We start from the raw sequence: 25273 nt of genomic DNA on the forward strand, positions 1-25273 counted from the left end.
GGACTATGGATGAAAATTAGCCTTATGGCTAACTCTGACATATTTACACGGATGCACGCTGAAATGTTCATTAATATGCACTGTCCCTTTAAATAAATTATAATGATAATGATAGCACTCACCTGACAGTGTCCATCCTTGTCACAGTAGATATATTACACCATGTCTCAACATACACCAAGATAGTCAGCTACCAGGCATGAAATTGATACCAACACTCACCACCAGGTTTTATTAGTACACACTCAAACAGAAATGTTAAAAGAAAACTCCTTTAACCTGATGCCTCTAATAAAATTCATTCAAACAGTATTACTTCGGAGAGGTTCAAGATGATCAATTTAATCACTACTCAGTTATATCGCTAAATATTTGTAAATAGTGAAGTCCACAGAGAGAGAGAGAGAGAGAGATAACATTTATGAACCAAATACCTGTACGGAAGATTCATGAAACAAAAAAAATAACTCCATAAATTGAAAACAAAGAACACATAGTTAAGATGAGCTTTACATTGGTTTGCAGTATGAAGGCTTGTTTGATTCATTCCCTGACATCCCCTCGCACTGATGGGTTTTGTACAGTTACGTCTCATCGTGTCTTTTCAGACCCTCCGGCCCTTGTATAACAAATTCTCTGTGTGTTTGTAACGAGCAAAGTACACAGAGAAAATGAACAAGAGCTACAAGTGCAGTTAAAGTAAGAAACTGTCCAGCCGCCACGGTTGGCGTAGAGAAACCCTCTGTTGATGGTTGGCCTGATTGTCCATATTCATCCCCTCGTTGTCCTTTTCCTTTTTCTTTCTGAGTCCTGGAGCTCCGGCACCTTTTAGCAGCACTGCTCCGCTTCGATAAACCCTTCCTTTTCGTGACCACCCAGCTCGACTTCAGCGTAATTGGAGTGACAGCCCTGGTTGCGAAACTTCATAGATGGCCAGTAGTTATTGGTGCGTCGCTACAAACAGAAAGAAGTCAATGCTTATGAGTATGGGATGCTTTTAAGTATGCAGACATATTATATATTCTTTATTCAGATCCCCATTAGCTGCCACTAACGCAGCAGCTACTCTTCCTGGGGGTCCACATGAAACAAACATAACATACAAAATATACATAAAGTACAAAACTAAAAATTCTACAAACATTACAAAGAAAAACGGTGAATGCTATATAGAAATAAAATACAAAAAACAGAAAAATGCTACAAACATGAAATACAACAACTGAATATACTACAAATGTAAGATATAACAACTGAAAATGCTAAAAACACAATGTAGAAAAACTGAAAATGCCACAGACATAAGATAGAAAAACTGAAAATGCTACAGACATAAGATAGAAAAACTGAAAATGCTACAAACATAAGATAGAAAAACTGAAAATGCTACAGACATTAGATAGAACTGAAAATGATACAGACATAAGATAGAAAAACTGAAAATGCTACAGACATCAGATAGAACTGAAAATGCTACAAACACAAGATAGAAAACTAGAAATTTCAACAGACATAAGATAGAAAAACTGAAAATGCTACAGACATAATATAGAAAAACTGAAAATGCTACAAACAGAAAATACAGCAGCTAGAAATGCTACAAACATAAGGTAGAAAAACTGAAAACTGAAGATGCTACAAACATAAAATAGAAGAAATGGAAATGCTTCAAACATGCAATAAAATAAATCAAAAAACAAAACAGGATGTTCACTAAAATTCATTTAAATTCATTAATGTTAGAGTTATTATCAAGGTGTTCCTTTAAGAGTCTTTTAAAACTGGCTTTTCTTTATTTGTTTGACTTACCTGCATGAGGTAGAAAGGTGGAGCCACTGTAGGGTGTGTGTTGATGTAATAGACAGCCAGTAGAGTCAGAGCCACAAGCAGAACCAGTGCAGCAACCACACCTGCTATGATGGCGGTGTTCTCTGTTATCCCCTTAGGGTTTGGAGGACTTGTGTCTAAATCTGAAAGGAAGGAAGAACACTGATTTTTGTTTTGCTACAGAAGTGACTTCAACATGAGGGCAACCGAGAGCGGTATTGTGTACGGCCTGGCTTGACGTACCATCCTGGAATTGGTACCAGCACAAGAGATCAAGCTGCAATTACCAATTAGACTTTGCGTCACTCATCACTTAACACTCAACGTAGTTTCTCCGATGGGAAAAGCAGAACAAAAGAATGAGAGAAACACAAGAAAGACAAAAAAGAATCTGTGTTGCATTATGTGGGCGCATTATAAAACTCGGCTCAATAACATCACTTCCAGTCAACAGTTCATTTGAGATATAAAACCCAAAACAGTTAAACGGCAAACTCTGAGTTTATTACAACGTTTAACTTATTTAATAGCTTTTGCCATTTCCTACCAGTAACGACAACATTGTACCAAAATATGTTCCAACTTTAAGGAACACATGGCCTTTGTTATGACACAACTGAATGTGGCAAGAAATAAACCAACAAGCAGTAAAGGCAATGACCTCAACCTCATGTGTTAACTACCGCAAGTATGATAGGTTAAAGCTGAACATCCTTTAACTTTGATGGTTGGTTTGAATACGAATTATATTGTTAGCCTTTGTTTACTCTTCCAAATAACTTTTGCTAACCTGGAAACTTGTTCAATCCTGTCTTCTTATAAGTGAAGTCACCTTCTTCCCCGGTCTCTCTTAGCAAACATTTCCAACAACTGTAATTTTTTATGTTCTTGTCACATCACAGCTAACATAAATTACAGCTGACCCAGAATGCAATGGCCAAACTCCTCACCAAAACAAACAGAGAGAGCATCATTTTAAAACTGATTGGAAAATCTTAATAACTTCTAAAGCACTTCATGAACTTGCTGCGTAGTACACTTCTGACTCCCTCTCTCTTAAGGAGCCCGGTATAAAATGGGACTTCCACCAGATCCGTGTCTGGTCCGGTTCTGTGCTTTCTCGTCCGCCAACATCAACCGGTTGTGTTTTCGGAAGCAGGACCGCCGGACAGCTGGAGTCATGTGACCAAGGTTTTCCTGCGGTAATCACTGAATCAAGGATTATCACACTCCTCTCTTTATCCTTATTGACCTGTTGACTCCAGGCCTGGCTCCGCTCATCATGACGGTTAGTTGTTGTAGTTAAGTGAAATACGATCTGGTGATAACACAGAGTGTTTTATTCTGAAAATTAACCGGATGTTTTCATTTTGTTTTGGTGCCTGACTTCCTGTCCAGCACCATCTGCTCTGTTGAGATTGATGCTTCTTACTCCAGCATTTGGCAAAAATAGAAGTCTTGATTCCAGGGGCTCCGATCTGCCGGATCAGAGACGCAGCCAGAACACAAAGGAGTGGATCCAGTGGAAGTTAACACATTGACTAGAATAGAAACCTATCAGATTGGAGACGGACCGGACACAGATCTGGTGGAATTTGTCCGTAAGGATGCTTTTACTGGGTCTAAGTTTAACTGGTTGTACTCCACTGTCTGTTTCTCTCTAGAACCTTCGTAGAGATTTACCTCGAGTGACAGGATGATCTCTGAGCACTGCTGAAGTGGGGGTTGGACCTGGAGAGGACTGATTGAAGGAGCTCATGGATCCCTCAGGTAGGACTGGGTTGTAGTCCTCACATGTGCCTTTTGCCTGAGAGAAAAACCAACATCGGTGACTTAGGAACAGCTGAGCCGCTCTCTTTTGTAAACATGAATGAGTAATAAGATATCTCTAACCTCTTCAGGACAGTTGTACTGTAACCACTCTTGTCTGTGCCGGTCGATCCCGTCAGAGCATCTGAAACACAGGAACATCAAAATGAAAAAGTTGTCTCCCTTCCGCTTTAGGACAACATACATCTTCCAGAGTGTCACCCTACAGTTGAAGTGTGTTGCACCAGCCGCAGTTGGTTGTCAGGTTGGACGTTAGGCAGAGATCGCAGGTTTTGTGTTGAAGACAAGCTGAAGGAATCACATACAGAAAGTTCTGGAGTTAAAGAGGGGATTCGTAAGGGCTGGCTTTCTTACAAAAGGTCTGTTTGCGAGGATACTTACTGGGAAGAGGTGTGAACTCGAAAGCTGATCCGCTTACAATTTTGGTGAAGTTAATCTCAACACGATGGTACTCATAGATGGTAAATTGCTCCCCCTTTTCTAGACAGAATAGAAAACAACTTCTGGCTTTTTTTTCCTCCAAATGAAGATATTGTTACAGAATACATGATCTACAAATGAGATCACAGGAAGAATTTAATCACCACAGATATCTTTAAAAAAAGGTTGAAGGAACTGACCTGGGGGCTTTGAGGGTTGAAGTGGCAGCATGAAAGCTTCAGACAATCCTATTTTCACTGGATGACCCTCTACGTCAATTCTGTCTATTGACATAGGGACCTAAAAAACATAAAAGTTAATGAGCGCTTATTTATATGGCAGTCTTAGGCTGGCCACACAGTAGATGATTCCACAAGTCCACAAGTGTGTGGTCTCCCACGGTTTTTAGATTAGTTAGGATCTAAAAATAATCTTGTGTGTCGCTAGTCTATGGATGTTTTGCCTAAAAGTTGAACTATTGAAAGATGTAGATATATTTTTCAGATGAAGCAGGAAAACATTTGATATATCAGGCTGTATAAAAAGATAGATGACAAGACATCCCCCTAAAAGTGAAGCCAAAACATTTGGAGCCCCCCCCCCACTCAAAGTTATGTGTTAGTGTTCATATTTAAGAGGGTTTTTAGGTTAAAATCCATAACTCACTGCTCTGTAGTTAAAAACGATAGTTCCATTCCTGTGGAGGACTGCCTGGAAGGTAAACGGTCCTTCATCACCTTGGTCATGCAGCCTCACGTTGTCCCACTGCACCACAAACAGATTACCTGAGCAGAGCAGAGCAGAGCAGGACACAGACACGAGGAGGTCAACGAAAGCCAGGAGCTCCCAGACATGTTCTCCAAGGAGCTCCTACTCACCGTTGTCTGCAAACCTCACTGTGGAGTTTTTGGAGTAGCCCGGGTCAAAGTTTGCCATGAGGGGAGCGATGTACTGTGTGGCAGTCAGCATTCGATGAGTGATGTCCCCCATGTACATGAACCCTGGAGGCACAGGCATGGATGTTAACAATGGATGTTTCAGGATGAATTAACTAACAACAAACTAGCTTTAGAAGTTACACTTTTTCATGATCAAATGTTTATAAAGATAATCAGAAAAGTCGACGAAACAATCCAGAGCTAAAACCAGTGGCTGATTTTAAATAAAAATATACTTTTTAAAACCTTTTAAGGCACATGACTAGGGATGTACATTTTAAGTATTTTCCTTGATCGATTTTTGGAAATGTTAACGATCAATTATCGATTAATTGATACAAATATTAATTGGCCAAATACGTTGTTTTCCCCCTAAATTGTATTTTCTACAGTAACAAAATGCATATAACTGACGGTATTGAATACGGGCACATGTTTGACACGCAGAGTCTTATAAAGTGAAGGCTGAGACTACTAACAGAAAAGTATTTCAGACTCACAGTGTCCAGTTTTCTGTCTACTCGTTCTTATTGAGAAAAATAAACGTGTGTATTCAGTCAGGTGTCAGCCTGGAGTGCAACCGGGTCATAATCAGTCTAGCTGCAGAAAAGCTCAGACAGCTCTGATGTTGCTGCTCTGCAAACATGGTGTACCTGAATTTCCCACCTGTCTGTTACCTTTGTATCCAAAGGTGGGGAAATGTCCTGTTTAAAGTTGTCAACCTTTGTATCCGTGTCGTTGTTGGCAGCAGTTGCGTATTGATCCTCTTTAAAAAAGCGCACGTGCAGACCTGACGCGCAGCCGCAGCCACCAGCTGAGCGTCTCTGTTGTGCGTAACACCTTTAACAGCTGATTCACATCGAAGCATGCTTTAAACTTAAAACACCTCCCTGATAGCTGAGTGGAATATGAGACCATGTGATGTTTGTTCCACGTGACGGAAAATTGATAACAAAAATGCGTGTTTTGAGTAATTTCTTTACAATCAATTAATCGATAATCAATTAATTGAGGTCATCCCTACACATGACTCAAAAAGGTTTATTTTAAACTTGTTTAAAAATTGTTTTTATCTGAAACTCAGGCATTGACAAATGCTTTGTTTGGTTGAAGTGTCAATACTGAGGTATTGGATCGGTACTAGTGGGAACAAATCAATAAAAATCGCACTCCATCCCCATAGACTGTATAAAAAATGGACGTAGTATCCGTGACGTCACCCATCTGTTTCTGAAGCGCTGTTTTGAAGCCTATAGTTGGCAGGTGCCATATTGGAAATGCAGAAAACAACCTAACTTTGTCTGAGATGTTATGTAAAGAGGCGGGCCTTTAGCCTTTCCGCTAACAGCTACAGGGTGCCTGCCTGTCAATCAAGTCAGGCATGCCCTTATTTGGGCAAAACTCGCACGTTTAATATCTTAAAAACTACAGAGTCATTAAAATTCGCCCTGTACAGTGTGTGCTGATAGAGAAATGAGCTATTCAGACCTAAACCGTATTTTGAACAAGGCTGTAAATATGTTTATTATTGCTGCAAAGCCAGCCTCCGGTGGACGCTTAATGAACTGCAGTTTTTAGCACTTCTGCATGGGCTTCATATTTTAAGACTGGAGGTTGCCACTTGGCCATTCCCTGCTCTTTCTCCCAGTTTCCTGCTCTATCCACGGTCCTGTCCTCGACTTAAAGGCATAAAAACCATGAAATAAACACCAAAAAACTAACCTCACACACCCCTTAACATTCGATGCTTCCTCATCAAGAAGCATGGCAAGATTTTTTAGAAAGTGCAGCAGGATTGTTGGATCAACAAATAACTCCCTCTTGCAGGGTTATTGTCTTTGGGTAAAAAAAAAAAGTAGGACATGCACAGCAAATCTTTGAGCAATTAAAACCACCATAAAAAATGAAGGCATTTACAATTAATTAGATTCATAACACCCGGGTAGTCTGTATATTTCCCCAGGGTAGGATAAAATCTCCTTCAGCACTCTGGTAGACGTTTGATCTCTTGATTGGAACAGCAAAACATGAGTGTTGCTAAGACATCAAGCACGGAGCAGTGAGACTTACCACCAGTCGCTACGATGACTTGTCTCAAAGAGTGTCCATAAAACGGGAAATCAAAAGAGAGCGCCACCCTCTGTGGAAGACACAACATATCCCACATGAGTGGGTGTTGAATCAGATACTTGAATGTCTGTTTGTGTTTATGTGTGCGTGCTCATCTCACCGCTGCCCGTTGGTGTGCGTTGGACAGGATGCCGTGAATTTGGACCTGGCTCTGGTGCAGCGCATTCTGATCTACCCACAGTTCTTTAGTCCGTCTGTCTGTTGGACCATAACTCTGCCATGTGTAATACTTGGTGGAGTCCTCCTGAGAAACACAAAAAGGGCAGGGTGTTTACAAAAACTTGCATTATTAATAAGGAATTCACAATTTACAGTATATTATTTTTCTGTAGATACCGGTTCGACCACATATATCACATAGGAGGCCTACAGTATGCAGAAGATTTCTACTGTTCAAGCATGATGCCTTCCTCAGTTAATAGGAGATGAGCAAAGTTTAAATTTGATGGAAAAAGATCCAACACAGTGCTTTGTTTCTCAGAATAACCACCCCTGGTTGAGATTTTGTTGTGCATCATGCAGACACACATGTGCAGACTATATTAACAAGATAAACACCCAGAGTTTTGAAGTTTACTTGGCTCACAGGTTTCATTTTTATCATTGTGTCAGAGTCGGCCTGTTGGAAGCAGGTGGCTCACCAATCGCCTTACACTTAAAGGTATCTTTTCAGCTTGGAGTTCTGGGAATAGATACAGCTTTGAAATTTAAATTATAAGGGGCATTGATTTAGCTCAGAGGTTAAAATTGTAGCGGCCACTGGTTCCACTCCCAGCATCCTCCATTTTTTGCCCTTTTTCACACTCTTAACCTCAGATAGGGTTGATAGTGTGCAATCAATTTGCAGAGAATGGTGACATCCCCCTTCGCCGGTCCTTTGTTGGCTTTCAATTGACGAGTCCTTTCAATCAAACCAGCATTCCATAAGGTTTATTTACTTCATAGTATGCCACCCTTTTCTTTGAATGCATGATTACAACCTACTGAGGGAGAAATGCATTCAAAAATGGCGCCACTTGGGGCCCTGTTGGCCTGGCGGTCTAAGCACTCGCCACATATACAGAGGCTGTAGTCCTCGTCGCAGAGGTCGCAGGTTCAATTCCACCCTTGACCATTTACTGCATGTACTCCCCCACTCTCTACTCCCCACATTTCCTGTCTCTGTTTAGCTGTCATATCCATTAAAGGCAAAAATGCCTAACTTAAAATAAATAAATAAATAAATGAATAATACTGGCACCACTCAACTCTTGCCTTGCTATACCAAGCATGATTTGGCCCACTTTCTTCTTGGAGTGCCATCTTCTTGGTAAAATAAACGCAGCTCACTTTTCAGATGATTAAAAAAAGGGCCAAAGGTGGGTCTTATACACCAAACAACAGCATATTCAGAGGATTTAATGAATGGGGCAATTAAAACTAAAGAACTTCAACCAATGAGGAGATGTTCTTAGAGGAAGTTGTTTCCTGTTGAGGGGTTGTTTGGGAAGCACCCCACTACCCATCTGGGACTCATCTCTTCCACTTGGGGGAGCTGTTTACATGCACAGCGAGCGCATGTTTCTTGTACAGATCTCCATCCTTGATGGCATTATTAATGTATGCCACAGTTCAAGGTGACAGAGAGCAATGGTTCTGGGGTTTAGTGTGGGCTCAGAAAGTGGAGCAGTTAAATGCAGCACTCTCACTGCCTCTCTGGCTGCTCCATATACAGCAAGTGACCCACTTTTTTCTCCCATCTTCACTGCCTGACACCAGCGAGTTTTTTATTCAAGAGGGAGCGCGCGTGTGTGTGTGTGTGTGTGTGTCGGGGGGTTTCTAGGTGAGGAGAGGGGAGCAATCATATACTTTTTTCCCTCACAGCTGACTGATTTATTGAAAAGATTCCCATTGGAGTCTTGGAAATTGGGATCAGACCTCCCCTTCTGAAAAAAAAGTCAACAGCAACAGTACAACAGAGCTATGTGTGATCTTGTCCAAGTGAGTCATTCACAAGCACACACACACGCGCGCACAACCTCACGCACGACCACGCTTAAACAAACACTGTAAGTTGGCAGGGCGAAGCTGTCGTCTGTTTTCAATTTTGACTGAGAGAAAGGTGAAAAAAACCTACAAGACTCTTTAAATGGGTTGGATTTTACTGAGGCTGATTCAAGTGTAAGAAGAGTCTGGAGACCTTAGGCATAAATAAATCCTCATCATGCACACCTTAACAAACACAGACTCACAGATGTAAAAGTCATTGAATGGAAAAATGGCCGAGGACAGGCCCACCTGACGGGGATCTTAACAAAACCCTCCACTCAAAGCTCCTCTAGCTTGGCAGGACGTTCAAACTGTTACCTCAATTGACCTTTCAGCACAGGACTCTTTTCCAGAGTCAGGCCAAAGCTTATGTAATGTAACCTTCACAGAATAGGTTCTTTGGATGTAGTTACTTCAATACTTGAGATTAATTTAACAGTGGTTGAAATCAAAATCAAAATTTGGTGAGAAAACAACCGGAAAACAGTCCAAATTGAGCAGGATGTATTTAATATGGCTCAACACTGGATTTGTGGTTAAACTATGTCAAATTGTTTTTCTGGTTGTGGCTACTGTAAGCAAAGCTAGCACCAACAGCCTTTGGTTCTCCCTTGAATTGTCCACATGACTGTGCCGGTGTCACATTGCTCCAGTTGAATTGTTATATGCCAGTTTATCTAGACACAGCCTTCATACAACCTTAATATATCAATTTTCTACATTAAAATACTGACAAACTGCACATCACTAAGATGCCATCCACCTTCTATGCACATTTACATCAGGGTAGTAGAGCATTATGACACTATGACAGTTTCATTAAATGGAGCTACTGCTGCGTCTAGTTGCTGGTGGCTGTGCTACAACTGGATAAAACATTCAACAGGTATTCTGGGCCTCCAATCATATAAATATTGATAATGATCTACATTCTGGTGCTGACAAGGATGACAGAGTTTAACTATCAGTCAACTAAACGCCCACATCCGTTTAGTTAACACATCTAACCAGGCTAACTTGTCTTTAATCTTCTAAAAAGAATGAAACACTTCAAAAGTGGCCTAAAAAAGGTAAGCTGATTGTGTTTTTATGGAACCATCCCAATCTGAAACCAGTGGCTGAGAACAAACATAACTTTAAGCTAACGTTAGCACCCCTTCAGCAGAGTTTCAGAGGTTTCAACTCCAGCCAAACATGTAAGCCAAACACAATGTTAGCCAGAAGCTCATGACCAACAAACCGAACATTTTCCAACTGGGAACATCCCAGTGTTGGCAGCTGCCCTTGAATATTTCATCATGTCTAAATGCCCATGGCACACAGATCAAAGAAATCCAAACTGAACTGTTATTTTGAAAAACAGGTCAAAGCCTTGTCTTGAAAAAGTATCTCCAAAGAGGACTGTGATTTAGAGATACTGCTTTTAACATTGGGTTTCAAGTGGCTACATGTCTTCCAACATGCAAAACATAGAAGAGAAAAAATTGAAAGACAGTCCAGAACTGTTTTGGTGTTAAAACAAACCACTTGAATCGAATGTCAGTTCAGCTAAAACTAACATCCAGTAGTTAAAACAAACTGCTTCTCTAGAGTTTTAAGAGTGTTACAAGTGAAGTAACAACAACCATGACGTTGTACGATTTAAAAATAAATCCCCTTTATGGGAAAAACACCTCATGAGTGTTTCTTGTTATTTCTTCTCCTTGGCCTCCTAAACATGGCTGTAAGGTAGCGTTATCCCACATCCTTTTTACCAGAGGAAGATCTGACCCAGGCAATACAAAGACAAGACAAGACACTTTTGAAAAATCAAGACACATCTGGTGGTGTAATTTTTCCTGATTCACTCCAGTGCACAATCACATGCTGTTAGAAAATGTAGCTGCATTGATAAGATGTCAAAATACTGATCTAAGGGACTGCATCTCCAAGACAAACACAGGCCTGGTCCAGGAAGTTTACAGCTAACATCGGGCGACCTTAAGCTACGTTGCTACGTGTAAGCAAACTATACGCTGCCGTCACTGTAATGGTTCGTTTAAAAACTTGGCAAACGGACAAAACTTAATCAAACATGGAAAAACACCAAACGAACATGTCAAGTTTTTCCAAATAACAAACAATTCCGTTCATGGACAGACAGCCGTGGCACAGCAAACAAACATCTGTGTTTGTTTGTGTTTATTGGAGAATGTTTGACTGGTGTCCCATGAGCTAAACACATACACAAGGCCTTTTCTCTAGAAATACAATTACAACCAATAAAACAGAACAAATGTGTTAATATCCAAGTTAGATTTTGTTAATGAAAATGTCCAAAAAGGAGCTACAGTTATCCTCACTTTAACGGCAATGAGACGCTGCCATGAAATACATGAATGGCAGCAGTCTTCTGCGTGGAACAATCATTGAAATAAAATGTTGTCTCATAGTTTCACCCCGAAGTTAAGGGTGTGGTCCTTTAAAAGTATATTTTAGACCTGTAAATGTCTTTTTTTCCAAATATACATCACCTGAAAAGAGATTTCCAACCAAGTTATGCTAGAAAACCACAGCTGATGAAACCACTTTCTCATGATGAACATAGGACAGCTAGATCAATCTCAATCAATCTATTATTTATATAGCGCCGCCGCCAAATCACAACAAACGTTATCCAAGACTCTTGCCAAACAGAGCAGTTGTAGACCGTACTCTGTTATATTATTGACAAAGACTCAACATCAAGACAGGATAAGATCCAATCCCATCTTACAGTCAGGACTCAGTCTGATCTCATCTTAATCCACCATGAGCAGAGCACTTTGCAGCATTTAGCAAGTTACAGAGAGCAGGACCAGACTTGTGTTAGACAGACATCTGCTGCGGCCTAGTTGGGGTTGGAAAGAGGAAATGAAGAGAGAGATGATAGTGGTGAGATGGATAGTAGCAGCTGTAGCCGCTGGGGTCTAGAAGCTAGAGAAGAGAACCAGGAAACAGGCTGTTGTCCAGTCAGGCTAGAATGGGAAATTTTAAAACATGTAGCAACAGGAGCTTAAACGTTTTGTTTCTCACCACAATTTGGGTGACGTTGTCGGGCAGGGTGCTGATATCGAGCCCTCTTCCATCAGTGGACTTGCTGGCTTCCCGCTTGGTTCTGTGAAAGCTGGTCAGGTACCCATCTGTCCACAGAGGAGCCTGGCTCAGTGCATCTAGAATGAAACAGGCATTATGGTCAACATACATGCAGGAGGATTGAATCCACAACAAACAGATGGATCTTTAGCACTTTTTTAGACCTCAGCAGTTCTTGAACATCAAATCGATGGGCAATGCCAACTCCTCAACAAACGAAGAAACAAATTCATAGAGAGAAAAAATCATCCGCTATTGATTTCAAATTGTGTGAAAAGAGCTCCTAAATTATCTGGATTAATGTCTTCTCAGAAAGCAAGAGAAACACTTTTTGCTTTTAAACATGTGGTCACATCTGTTCTTTATTAGTTCACTTAATGGGGGATAATCAACAGAAAGTCATGTCCACAGAAAATTAAATCCATCTTCTGAAGTTTTGGATCAATAACAAATTCAGTGACAGAAAACAAAATCATTTTCTTTAATCTGCAACGTGCCGTGTTTTCTTTTAAATGTCTGCATTTCAAACTGATGTGTGTGGTGTTCAAGGTTAACTTTGGGCGGTTGTTGACATTATAAAGCATGGTACTTCCTCATTCTTTGGAGCCAGTGCTCTTCATTGGGCGTAAATATCTGTTAATGCATACAATGCATATGGAGTTGCTACATTTGGGTTCCTTTTTTTTTTTTAAATGCTCAGGCTTTTATAGATAGATGTTCCTGCTTCTTCAGATCTACTTCTCCTCTTTGCCAGTAAACTGATCTCTGACTCACTGCCTTGTGCAGATTTATCCTTGACAGAGTTGCGAGGTCAGCAGAACTTGCTGATCCAGCATCAAGGCGACTGTCTCCGCTGTTTCCCTCCCGGAGAACAAGCTGAGGGATTGGATTCCGTCTGCTGTCAAGATTTTACGAGAGCTGTTTGTTCACGGATCTGTGCACTTCAGTAACAGCATGTTATGATCATCTTGAAAGATGTGAAAGACAAGCGCCAACCTGATGTTCAGACCCCCCTCTCAGCCTCTTTCTTTTAAAACCGTGTTTACAACACATGAGCTGAAGTATGTGCGCACCCTGGACCCTGTCCACATGCTGTTTGTAGTTTTGGTCTGGGGTTGTTTTTCTTGGTTCGACTTATTCTGTTTGTTCCAATTACAACTCCAGTGTTTCATCTTTCAGTGATCATTTCAACAATGGTTTGCTTCCAGGTTTTAGGCAACACTTTACGTAGGTCCTCTCCTGATTAAACATGACAGCACTCAATACATAAAGCCAGGTCAATAACATGATTTCCACCCTTGAGCCCCGACCTTTAACCCTTTAACACCTTTGGGATGATCTTGAAAGCTGAATGTGATCCAGACCTCATCACAAACACAAGTGATTGACCTCTCTAACACTCTTGTGGCTCAATGAGGGCAAATCTCTGCAGACAGGTTCCAAAATCTGCCGAAAAGCCCGAAGCTGAGAGAGAGGAAGATGTTGTCTCAGCTGATTAATGGCAATGGCTTTGTAACACGATTTTAAACACTCACACATGAGTTTTATGGTTTGGTGTCTGCATACTTTTAAACTATGTGGTCAAACACACTGGTGTCTGCAGTGTTGAAACTCTAGTGGTCACAATGGTATCTAAATATTGCTGGGACTTTTTTGTGAAAGGGAATTTTGACTTCCTGATTTGCATTTGTCAGCACAGGATATGTTAGACGCCTGCCTCAGAAGGAATGATGAAATATTTGGTAACTGATCATCTACTTTTAAATCTGTAGACCCCTCTCTTGTCAGGTCATGTTCAAACAACCCTGAACTAAGGAGGCATGGATTCCACTGAACCTCTGAAGGTGTGCTGTATCTGGCACCAAGACATGAGCTGCAGTTCCTTCATGTCCTGTAAGTTGTGAGGTCAGGCCTTCATGGATCAGACTTGATTGTCCAGCACATTGCACGGATGCTTAATTGGCAAATTGGAGGCCAAGTCAACGCCATGAACTTGTTGTGTTCCCCAAACCACTTTCTTCTGTTGCTTCATGGTCCAGGCCTCAAACCACTTTCTTCTGTTGCTTCATGGTCCAGGCCTCAAATGCACCCTGCCCGCCAGCTTTCACCCCCAACATGCACCAATGAGCCTTGGCTGTCCATGACCCTGTCACCAGTTCATTTATTCCCTTCCTTGGATCATTTTTTGGCAGGTACAGACCACTGCAGACTGGGAACACCCCACTTCCCACTTGAGCTGAAGTTTTGGAGAACCTCTTTCTTGCTTCCAACACATCAACTTGGAGGACAAAATGTTTACTTGCAGCCTAACATGACTAACTCATTGTTTCCTAATCATGAATCTTGAGTCAGCAGCTGGTGCACCAAGCTTGCTTTAAAGGGGGGGGTGCAGGATTTGACAGCCTGATCCTGTCTAACAAAATCTGCCTACAAGTAACGCTGATAATTGTGATATTTACTCTGGGCAGGAACTACTTTAATGCTAGGCACAGGGACTTTCTAAATCCTCTTTTCACCTGGCATCAAGGCGGGTCTTCAAAAGTGGTCAGTTTGAAGTTGCATTGAGTGGGCTCCCACTCGTTTCTCGAGCGTCTACCTTTGACAGACCGGACGTTCCTGCTTTATACACAGATAAATACTAGGGATGGGCATTTCGAGCCAAAATACTGTTCGATAATCATTGGCATTTATTCAACGATTATTCAAATAATCGACGAGATTCAGAAACAGAGAAAATCGCCACGACTGTCGCTAAATTCTTCTTTTGCTATTTAATGCAGTTCTCGTTCTTCTTCTTCTGTTAATGGAGCGACGCCTGCGAGTTCAGGCAGACAACTCGAGCTGCAATGCTGTACACGTCACATGTCCCACTCTCATAACCATCACCCAATCCTGCCCTCTGCCTATCAAATTGGCGGTCTATTTAAACTGGGAAAATCTCCCATCTCTCCCTCTGCCTGTCAACGCCTCTGCTGCCCTGCATGTCTATTGCTGAATTTTCTTTCATCCCCGCCGCCTCCCCAGCATCCACCTGCAGGCTCCGGGGGGGTGTTTAGTATGTTTTGCTCATCACTCCTCAATGTCTGCATGTATCTGCAGGGAGTGATGAGGCTAGAGCCTGGGCGCCAAACATGAATAAGTATTTGCTGCTACAATAAACAATTTCAACGTGAGTTGTCTGAACTTAATGCGGTTAGCAAACAGCTTTAAGACGCTCTGTAGCCATCGTCTGGTGGTAATACTGTATTACAACCAGGCACCGGTGAAAACAGTTAAAAACTCTACTTTTAAAATGAGAAAATATTCGCAGTAACTCTTGGATTTTTACTAAGTGAACAAATATTCAAATATTTGAAAATCATTGCCCATCCTTTATTAATACAAACATCAATTCTGTTTGCAAAAGCCAAATGAGGTATGGTTTGACTTGGCTCAAAATGAAACTTAGACTGTTATGATCGACTCAGTCAAATATACCTGGCATATTTATGGCTTCTTGTCACATATTTTGCATTTAGATAGGACAGCAATGAAGTGAAGTTATTGTCAGATGTGTAGGTGGTCCTTGAATGTAGCCAAGGACACATTTCATTCAAACTTCTTAATGAACATGGCCCTGTTTAACCCAGACCACCTCTGTGGTCTTCTTGAACAGATCCCAATTTGTCTTCAGTGTGATTTCTGCATCCACTTGGGGTCAGATCATCAACGATACCTTTTAACCCCAGGTGAAAACAGGCTCTGAGATACTAGACTATTAAAAAGGAATCAAACTGTAGTTATATTTAGGCACAGGGCCGTGGGGATGGCTAAAAACATAGTCCTAAAAGAGAAGGGTGATTACCTCAAGGTGAAGCATTTAAAATATCCACAAATGAAGCATAGCTGGACTTTTTAAGTGGCTTGAGTCTGTGTTTCTTGTGACCCTGTTTTGCAGCAGTACACAGCTTAGCTTCCATGTAGGAACTCCGTCTAGCTGCTCTGAACACAGATCATGCTGACTGTTATCCACTGCGCTCAGTACACTTTTTATTGACCTCTTAAAACCCAACTTCAAAAAACAATGACTCTCCCTTTAGAGGAGCAAAATGCTGTTGCTAACCGGGGATGATAAAAGAGACATAAGAAACAAAATGGGACAAGAGAAAGACGCGTAGAGAGGTTGTCACACACACAGGGGAGACGGCTCTAATGAGGAATCTTGTCTGATTACTGTGCAGTGGAAGCTATTTCCACGGCTTTCGGAACAAGAGGCTCCTAATTGGGTCAGATTGGCAACACTAAACAGCTGAAGAGGCGTGAAAAAGGTGGAGGAGGACCAAAATGTGGACACGGTCGTGCAAACATCTTTCTTTGTTCCTTTTTAGCTCTAGGTCTTAAATTCTGCTTTTTATGAACTTCCTAAGTGCTTGTCTTCTTTCCTGGAACATCTCTAACCTTGTCTAACCGCCTGCATGTGGGCCTGGATGAACCTCCGACGCATTAAGGCTAAAAAGAGTTCAAGAGTGGGTTGGACTTCGCATAAGGACCCGAGTTAAGATGACCTCAGTAGCATCAGGTCTGGCAGACACATGTGTATGAAGAACCTGCAGTGGGAGTGCGCAAACTGGAGCAGAAAAACATCCTGGTGAAGTTGAAACAGGGCCCAGAAATCCAATGACCTAAGTGACAGATGTAACAAATTTGCAGGAGAATTAGCTTGTGGTGCGAATGTAAATATAAACTATAATGTCCTCTTTATTTGAGTAAACCGCGTGTGACAGTAGTTTAATTTAAATTTTCCAGTGAGCTGCTCGGATGTTGTCGAGTCACAGTGACAGATTTCCTGCTGTTTAACTGAAAATGTCATGAGATGCAGGTGGCTTGTTTCGTACGATTGGCTGTTTGTTCAAGGCTTTTCAGAGTGTCTGCATTGCAGCAACCACCTTACAAATGCAGTGGGTGTTGGGAGTTGGATTGAACTAGGACACAGCATTGTGAGCCATACACAATATGCTTTGGGTTTACAGATTGTCTTCATCCATCCCACACGCCACATCTCTTTCTCTTGCTCTTTGTCCTTCCTCCCAGTGCCTTCTTTCATTACTTATTTTTATGTCATCTGCAGAATTCAAACCATCTTTCCCCTTATTCTTGATCATGGTGACATCTTTCTAAAGATATAAAAGGTCACATTTTTTCCATTTGAAGGCAGCATTTGAAGGCTGGACAGCAACCCAGGACAGACTACAGAAGAAGAAGAAAAAAAAAACACCTCGAGACAAAAGCTAAATGGTCTTCCAGTCTGTTTTCAGCTGGGCCAAGTCCAGGGATGAAAAATAAATTTCCTTTGAAAATAAACTCCTTCTGTGGTGAACGCACAACACTTTGAAGTTTGAGCACGATAGAGGATACGTGGAGGGCACAAAGGCATGTCCGTGGTCGTGGAAAGGAAAAGAGAATTATCTGCTGGTCCAACAAAAGGAACTGGAGGCCAACATCTTTGCTCCAGAGACGAGAGAAGACTGTAAAGAAACTGAACCATTATGTTCTGAAAGAGAGAAATGATTGAATCTCAAGATACAACTTAAGTGCTGACCCTTCAGATGCTCCGTTTTGTGTGTTTAACACAGGGTGAGTGCCAGGACAAGGATTAGCAAAACACCTGCAGCCTTCTGGCAGGAACATCCTCAGCAGAGCATTAATCACAACACGTGGTCACCGCCATGTATGTCAGCGTGTGTCATCGCAGCTTCGCATTGTAGCTGCGGTTGGATTCAAAAAGGGCAATTCGTGTTAAACAAGGCTGAAGCTTATGGCGTGGGAGGGAAGCCATTTGGCACCTCAAACTCAGAGGAACAGCAGTAACCATAACATACAATCCAAAACACTGGCAGCTGGACCGATAAAGACAGGGAAAAAAGCAGGAAAAATGTGGCGTTTGGATAAATACAGACAAATAGATGAGGCTCAGAGTTTAGAAAATGTTTGATTTGCTGTCATGGAGTTGTTTTTCGTTAGATCCTGGAACAAACTCTGCACTGTAAGTGGAGCTGACATGTAGTTACAGTTTGCAGATGGGGCTGGCATGTTGTCGTTAACGGTGCGTTGTTTTGGTGCTGAAGTATTTATAGTTTCACAAACAGGAGATTACTTTACAGTGAGAGAAAAGCTGCTGACATATCTGAATAAAACCAGTTTGAATAAAATGTTAAATAAAATTCATTTTTAAGTTGGACATTTTTATATTTTATGTGTAATTCACAAAATTCAAACTGAAACTCAACATTTGCTTATCTTAAATGTGAAGTTGTTGAAAAGAGACATTGACATGATGAGATTCTTTGGCTTTTGTGGTCATTGTAACAAACTTCATGAAGTTTGAGCTGAACTTCATCTACTTGTGTTTACTTTGGCTTCTATATTCCCACGGTGACAACAGAGACAAAGACATAATATTATTGTTGTGGCTTTTTTGGTTCACTTAGATCATTTACCCATAACCTCAAGTCCACCCAGACTATTGATCAGTGCAGCTTGTCAGATATAGAGATAGTTATTAAAAGCATGGTATCAGATCATGACAATTTGTATCTATTAGACTGAAGCCAAAAGGCATCACTGTCTCTAGATTTCATCTTCATGCAGCTTTCAAGCAGCAACCTCTGGTGTTGAAAAATAAAGCCAAAAAATGCAGTTCCGTGAGTGTCCACTTGAGGCTGGCTGCAAAAGCCATGAAATCCCCATTAGGGCCCATGTTAAAACGCCATTTACAGCAAGTTTGTTTAAAGCCTGGTTCAAAACACAGTTTGGGCTTTGTAGCTCATTGATGGATGAGTGTGTGTGAATGCTGTGTTTCTGACATATATTTCAATATATATTTTTACACTGTATTTTTACTGCCATATTTTTAATTACTATATTTTACCAATGATCTCCTGGAAACGCTCTTTTGTTTTGTTTTTACACTTGTATGAACAAAATGACAATAAAGCTTGATTTGATTTGATTTATCTATTCGTATGCATTGTGGTGAGGGGGTGACTTTTTTTTATAACATCTGCTAAAGAGGTGGTAAATTAAAATAAATAATAGATTCAAATTTTGGACGTAAAGTTGAAATGTTGGAATCCAAAACTTATGGCCATATTTCATTTATTGTCATTAAACAGAGAAACAATGGTTGACTCATGATGATGACTTTGGAGCATGGCAACAGGCGATGAGGCTTCCAGAGTGCTGGGGGTCTTAAAGAGGCAGTAGCTGAAATGGTGCGTTTCAGACTAAGGTTAGAATGAGGGATTTCCAAGACAGTAAAGCTACTTCAAAGCTATCAGAAGGACAATTTAAACCCTGAGAAAATGAGCATCGTACCCCCTCTTTGAGATAATATAAAGGGTAAGAGTTTAAGTACATGTCCAGGTTGATCAAAAGCAAAGTTGACTCAGAATTTCCAAAAACCGTTGGGCTTCGAAATGTCTTTCCAGAAACCAGTTGGAGACATCACAGAGACCTTGTCCATGTTTTATGCGCTCTACGGTTATGTCCTTTTAAAGCAGTAACTTCAAAAACTCTTTGCATTTACTTAGATCACATTAGAGCTCCATGTTGAACGCATTCAGTCATGAAAACTGGCAGAATCAGGCGTGCTGACGAAGCTTCATATAGCGCACTGGGATTTGGTGACCTGCTGAACTGTACAGGTCACGATCAGGAACAGTGGGATGTTCATGGTTTGGTTAGCTGGTGGGTGAAGAAGACTTTGAGCTGTATCCCTGCTTTATACTGGTCCTGCTGGAGGTTTCTGCCTGTTAAAGGAAGTTTGTCCTTGCCACTGTAACTTGCTAAATGCTGCAAAGTGCTCTGCTCATGGTGGATTAAGATGAGATCAGACTGAGTCCTGTCTGTAAGATGGGACTGGATCTGATCCTGTCTTGATGTTGGGTACAGTCTAGACCTGATTGAATGCTAGCGCTCAGCTCAAAACACAACAAAGCTAAATACCTCAGCCTGTCAGAGTGGCTCACATGACTATGGACTCTTTTTAACAGCCCACCTTGTTCTTACCATGCACATCACGTGACTTTAAGACACGTTTCAGTTCACATTTTGATACTGAAAACAGCAACATGATCAGTTAAAGGATGTCCATTGATGAGATACCAATGTAAAAGTGACTGTTGCATTCGTATACTACTTCAAGCCCTGTAAAAAGCTTCCTCATGCAGGTCAAACTTTCTGTCATCTAAAGACTAACTCCAAACTTATGTGTCCCTCTGATCAATGGCAGACACTCTCGGCAGAACATCGATGAAACCTTATTTATGTCGCTCTGCTGGATTATTAACTGCTCCACTGAAGAGATTTAGCAAGGTTTGCTGTCAGTGCTGAGAAAAACGGGGATGCTGCAAATACATGTCCTTCAATCGTAGTGATTGAGAGCTCAGATTGTCACTACATCACTGAGCTTCCAGCCAAACCTTTTTTTTGCAAAGGCCTGATCCACTTTCAGGTGTGAGCAAGCAGGAGGATAAAGTTATGAGTGTGTGGATAGGAGCGTACAGGGATTCGACTAATTAAACTGAGGTCTATTTTTTGTTTGTTTATTTATTAAAGCCCTAAAGTTGAGGAAGGCGCAGTTTTCTGGCCTTTAAGTCGTCATATGTGAGGGGGGATCTGTCTCTCTGGTGAGTGCACAGTGTGTCAGGTTGTCCTCTGCAGTGCTAGGCCCCTGATCAGAGGAACTGGGACCACAGGAGAGGCCAGAGAAACTGGAGCACCACTGATTGTCGGAGGAGGAGCAGCAGCAGAAGAACGGGGGCTGGCTAAAAATAATTTATCTCTGAGGAGAACAAAAATACATACATGCACGTACATACAGAGACACGCAGAGCCAGATGAGTACACAGCATGCAGACCTGTGTACAGGTGATGCACAGAACAACAAGAGCAGATAAAAACTTCCAGAATTAGATTTATACGCTCCACTGATGATGCTCTGATTTACAGACATAATTGGAATCAGTGGTTAACCTCCTACATTTATCTGCAGTATTTACGATCACATGATTCTTATTTTTCAAGCAAATGAACTCCAGACACTTGGCTTCTCTGAGCGGAAATACAGAGGTTTTGGAATGGCACCTAAAGAAAATCCAGACCCTCACACGGTGATTTAAAGGACTTCCTATGACTGACGGTGTGAAATGTCAAGGGACCTGTTAACTTTGCACATGCTATGTAAACACAGACGTGCAAGAACCCCCAAAAAAGTGCTCAAAACATTTTCCAGCTTTGAAAGTTAGAAGCAAGAAATCAGGTCAGATTTTTCTGTACTCTGATTCAGATTCTTGGAGGCATTCTCAGCTTTTAAATAACCATGATGGTGTATTATATAAAAAAAAATGGCATCAAATTGTTTACATGTAAGAATGCGTGTAAATACCTGTGTGTAATTGCTCTTGGCATTGAAGAATGAGGACTTACCCCCGTGCTCCTGAGCCCAGGCTCTCCCCAGCTCAGCCTGGGAGAGACAGATGAGGAGAACAGCACAAAGCCCCATGTCCAGATGACTTTTCTCCCTCCGTCACCAACTCTTTATCACTCCCGGTTTCCTTCTTCTTCTTTTTCCCTTTTTCCTTTCTCACTTTGCTGGAAGGAACGGGGGCGCCTCACTCCTCCACTCCCCTGCTGCCTTTCACTGCTCCTTCTTCGCCTCTGCTCTCCCACACAACTGCTTCTTCCTCACCTCAGCCAAGGTTTAACTGCTTTCCTCCGTCCTCTGACTTGTCTCTCTCTCTCTTTGCTTTCTGTCGTTTTGGCTCTTTAGAGGAACTTCTTGGATGACAGATCCATCGTAGGGAGAGTTGTCAGTGTAGTGGAAGTGCTACAGAGTGAGGAGCTGTGTTTTGTCTTTGCTCTACCTTTACTCCAACCTTATTATTGTGCACTCCTCACTCCCCCTGTGTCTGTCTTTCTGCCTCTGTTCCTCTCTGTCTGTTAGACTCTCTCTCTCAAACAGAGCTCTCGATTTTTGCAACACTTCCACATTGAAGGAATATGAAGTATTTCTACATTTTTTTATTTCCTTTCCAACCTAAAAGTGGGTGTTGGAGTTGGGAGGAGCATATCTCCCTCATGTGGAAACAAGTTGAACCAAAACAAATGCTATATTGTCGGACAGGAGCGACTCCAGGAATAGTTTCCCACAGATCTGTTTGAAATAAAGTTATATATTTAAGTGTTTTTGGAAGATGGTTTCAAATAGATACAGATATATTAAAATAAATGAAAGTAGCTGTTCAGTGTGTCATTGGATAGTCAAGGAGGTAGCTTTTGGATGTCATAAATATCAAAAAAGTTTTGAATATCTTTCTGATTATGACTTAAAAGGTTTTTCTTTTGATGCAACATCAATATGACAGAAAAGATGTATTCATGTTGTCGCTGTAAGGTAAAGGTTACAGGATTTTGATGTTCCCAAAGGACAATGTGGTAGAAAATTACCAAGAAGAATATGTAAATGTCTCAAAATTGCTATCAAATCCGTCCCAATGGTTACAGTATACCAGTATAAAATGCAGAGGGAGATTTTATTGTGTTATACTGTCTGACCCAAAAGATGGCGCTCAAAGAAGCAAGCAGCTGCCATGCTTCACACAGCATGCTTGATATTAATAAAAAAAATTGTTTTATATACTTTATTTTTGTAAACAGGCATAGGTAGACAACACAGCTAAGTGAAACAGAAACAGTAGGTCATCAATACATCCATGTGTTATAATAGTGATAGTCAGTCCATGCAGTAATGGCTTAATAATCCTTCAATGCTCCATACACAGTTCATTTTTCCCAGTAATGCAAACATTTTTCTGTTCTTAGGTTTAGTGAGTAAGTCATTCTTCCTATATTTTCAATATCAGACATGATGTCTATCTACTCAGTCTCTGTTGGAGGATTGGGTTGCAACCATTTTCGTTTCACAGCCTTTTTGCTGGCTGCTAATAGATTGAGGTAAAGAGGCGGGCAATTTGGGCAAAACTTGTTTAAGTTTAATATTTTCGGAAAAAAAAATAGTTATACAAAAATTCACCCCCCGTACAGTGTGTGCTGAGAGAGAAATTAGCTACTCAGACCCAAACAGTCTTTTGAACCAGGCTGTAAACATGTTTATTTCTGCTGTAAAGATCGTCTTCTTTGAATTGGTGTGTATGTGGTTTCCGGTGTTTCTGCAGCCAGCCTCAAGTGGACGCTCCATGAACTGCAGTTTTTAGCACTTCCGCATGGGCTTCATATTTTAAAGGTGACATATCACGCTTTTTTCATCAACATATATTGGTCTATTAAAGTTTATGCTCAAAAAAACACTTTGAAATCAGATTTTGGCATACCTGAAAAACACTCTTCTTCAGTCCTCCTCAGAACACTCTGTTTTCTCTCTGACCACGCCCCCTCAGGAAGTGGATGTGCCTCGGCTGTCCAGCACGTTGATCTAATGTTTACATGTTGGCAGAGTATACACGGCTGCTCAGAGATCACGTTACTTCAACCCTCTGAATCTGATCCAGAATCTGATCCTGACGGAGAGGCGCCTGTAGCAGGACCTTTCTGAAGGATTGGTCACAGATTTAGTGTTTCTTGTTGTTTTATTTATCAGTATGTCGACGTGTGTCTTGGTACACAGCTACGAACATGTAGCTATGTGGCTATGCTAACTAGCGCTAGCACTTATCCATGATAAATAAAAATCATCCACTAGATCTTCAAATCTGCAGGACTGGGGAGTAAAACCGACCTCTGCCAGAAAGGCAGCAGGACCTTTCTGAAGGATTGGTCACAGATTCAGTGTTTCTTGTTGTTTTATTTGTCAGTATGTTGACGTGTGTCTTGGTAGACAGCTACAGCTACAGCTATGAACATGTAGCTATGTGGCTATGCTAATTAGCGCTAGCACTTATCCATGACAAATAAAAATCATCCACTAGATCTTCAAATCTGCAGACGTGGGGAGTAAAACCGACCTCTGCCAGAAAGGCAGCAGGACCTTTTCTGAATGATTGGTCACAGACTTAGTGTTTCTTGTTGTTTTATTTGTCAGTATGTAGACGTGTGTCTTGGTACACAGCTACAGCTACGACATGTAGCTATGTAGCTATGCTAACTAGCGCTAGCACTTATCCATGATAAATAAAAATCATCCACTAGATCTTCAAATCTACAGACGTAGGGAGTAAAACAGACCTTTATGTTTATTAAGACAGCCTACAACTAGCATGCCTCCCTCCTAAGCTCCTTGTTAGCACACATTTGTGCAGGTAATGAAAAATGGAGGAGGGGTTGAGTTGTATTTTATACAGTCTATGGGCTGAACAAGCTCCGAGCTCTGACTCCGTGACAGACCGGATATTGTTGTTACGTAACAAAAACACGGAAGTCTGAAACGACTCGTTTCACACACATTTACAGAAAGGTGTAGAAATCAAAACAGGGGCAGAATGGATTTTTTTCATTCTCGGGGGGTTTGTAGACATGCCGGGGACACATATTTCAGGTAGAGAACGATTAAAAAGTCCATTTTGCATGATATGTCACCTTTAAGACCAGAGGTTGCCGCTTGGGTGGTACAAACAGCAAATTAGTTGCATGTAATGGGTTCATCCGTACATTACACCATCTAACACTAGAAAAACAGATGGTACTTAAAAGAGCTGCAGAGCTGCATGGAAATTGCACATTGCTGGATGCAAAAGACTTAACAAAGGAAGAAATTTAAATGATTATTTTTGTCCCCCAAAGACAGACTACATCTTATTTACCGGTGGGACCTGTATTCCAAGTTTTAAGGTAACTTACGACTCCCTAAACCTAACTGAGCTGTACATATTGTAAACCTTATGAAAACATGTCAGCTTCACAGAAATGGACATGTGTTTGTAGTTGCTGCCATTACGAAAGAGGCTTTTTTTGCAGCTTTCTCACCTGCATGTCCAAAATTGTAATTTGTCTTA

At 41.2% G+C, this 25273-nt stretch overlaps 2 protein-coding genes across 4 annotated transcripts in view; one reads left to right on the forward strand and one right to left on the reverse strand.

Moving 5' to 3' along the window:
* LOC117830354 (dickkopf-related protein 3-like) overlaps positions 1-25273 on the forward strand; it is a 41176-nt gene that overhangs the window by 2503 nt on the left and 13400 nt on the right. For all 3 annotated transcript variants that reach the window (XM_034708451.1, XM_034708450.1, XM_034708452.1), the window contains one exon: positions 3492-3597. In XM_034708451.1, the coding sequence (XP_034564342.1) occupies positions 3585-3597 (13 nt within the window). In that variant the 5' untranslated portion in view covers positions 3492-3584. The remainder of the gene's footprint in view (positions 1-3491; positions 3598-25273) is intronic.
* LOC117830352 (plexin domain-containing protein 1-like) lies at positions 203-22313 on the reverse strand. Its single transcript, XM_034708444.1, has 13 exons — positions 21753-22313; positions 12228-12364; positions 7246-7389; positions 7086-7155; positions 4956-5078; positions 4744-4862; positions 4278-4377; positions 4039-4137; positions 3864-3945; positions 3721-3781; positions 3511-3634; positions 1810-1970; positions 203-954 (listed from the first exon to the last, which is right to left on the reverse strand). The coding sequence occupies exons 1-13, from the start codon at positions 21826-21828 to the stop codon at positions 829-831; spliced, it is 1422 nt and encodes a 473-aa protein (XP_034564335.1). The 5' UTR covers positions 21829-22313; the 3' UTR covers positions 203-828.

The sequence above is a fragment of the Notolabrus celidotus genome, chromosome 18, assembly GCF_009762535.1.
Source record: "Notolabrus celidotus isolate fNotCel1 chromosome 18, fNotCel1.pri, whole genome shotgun sequence".
Taxonomy (NCBI): Eukaryota; Metazoa; Chordata; class Actinopteri; order Labriformes; family Labridae; genus Notolabrus; species Notolabrus celidotus.

Excerpts from the sequence above, each read along its gene's own strand:
- LOC117830352 (XM_034708444.1), bottom strand. The coding sequence starts at position 21,828 with ATGGGGCTTTGTGCTGTTCTCCTCATCTGTCTCTCCCAGGCTGAGCTG. Across the intron at positions 7,390-12,227 it reads ACAACGTCACCCAAATTGTG|GAGGACTCCACCAAGTATTA; the intron begins GTGAGAAACAAA and ends TGTGTTTCTCAG. Across the intron at positions 3,946-4,038 it reads CGAGTTCACACCTCTTCCCA|CTTGTCTTCAACACAAAACC; the intron begins GTAAGTATCCTC and ends TGATTCCTTCAG.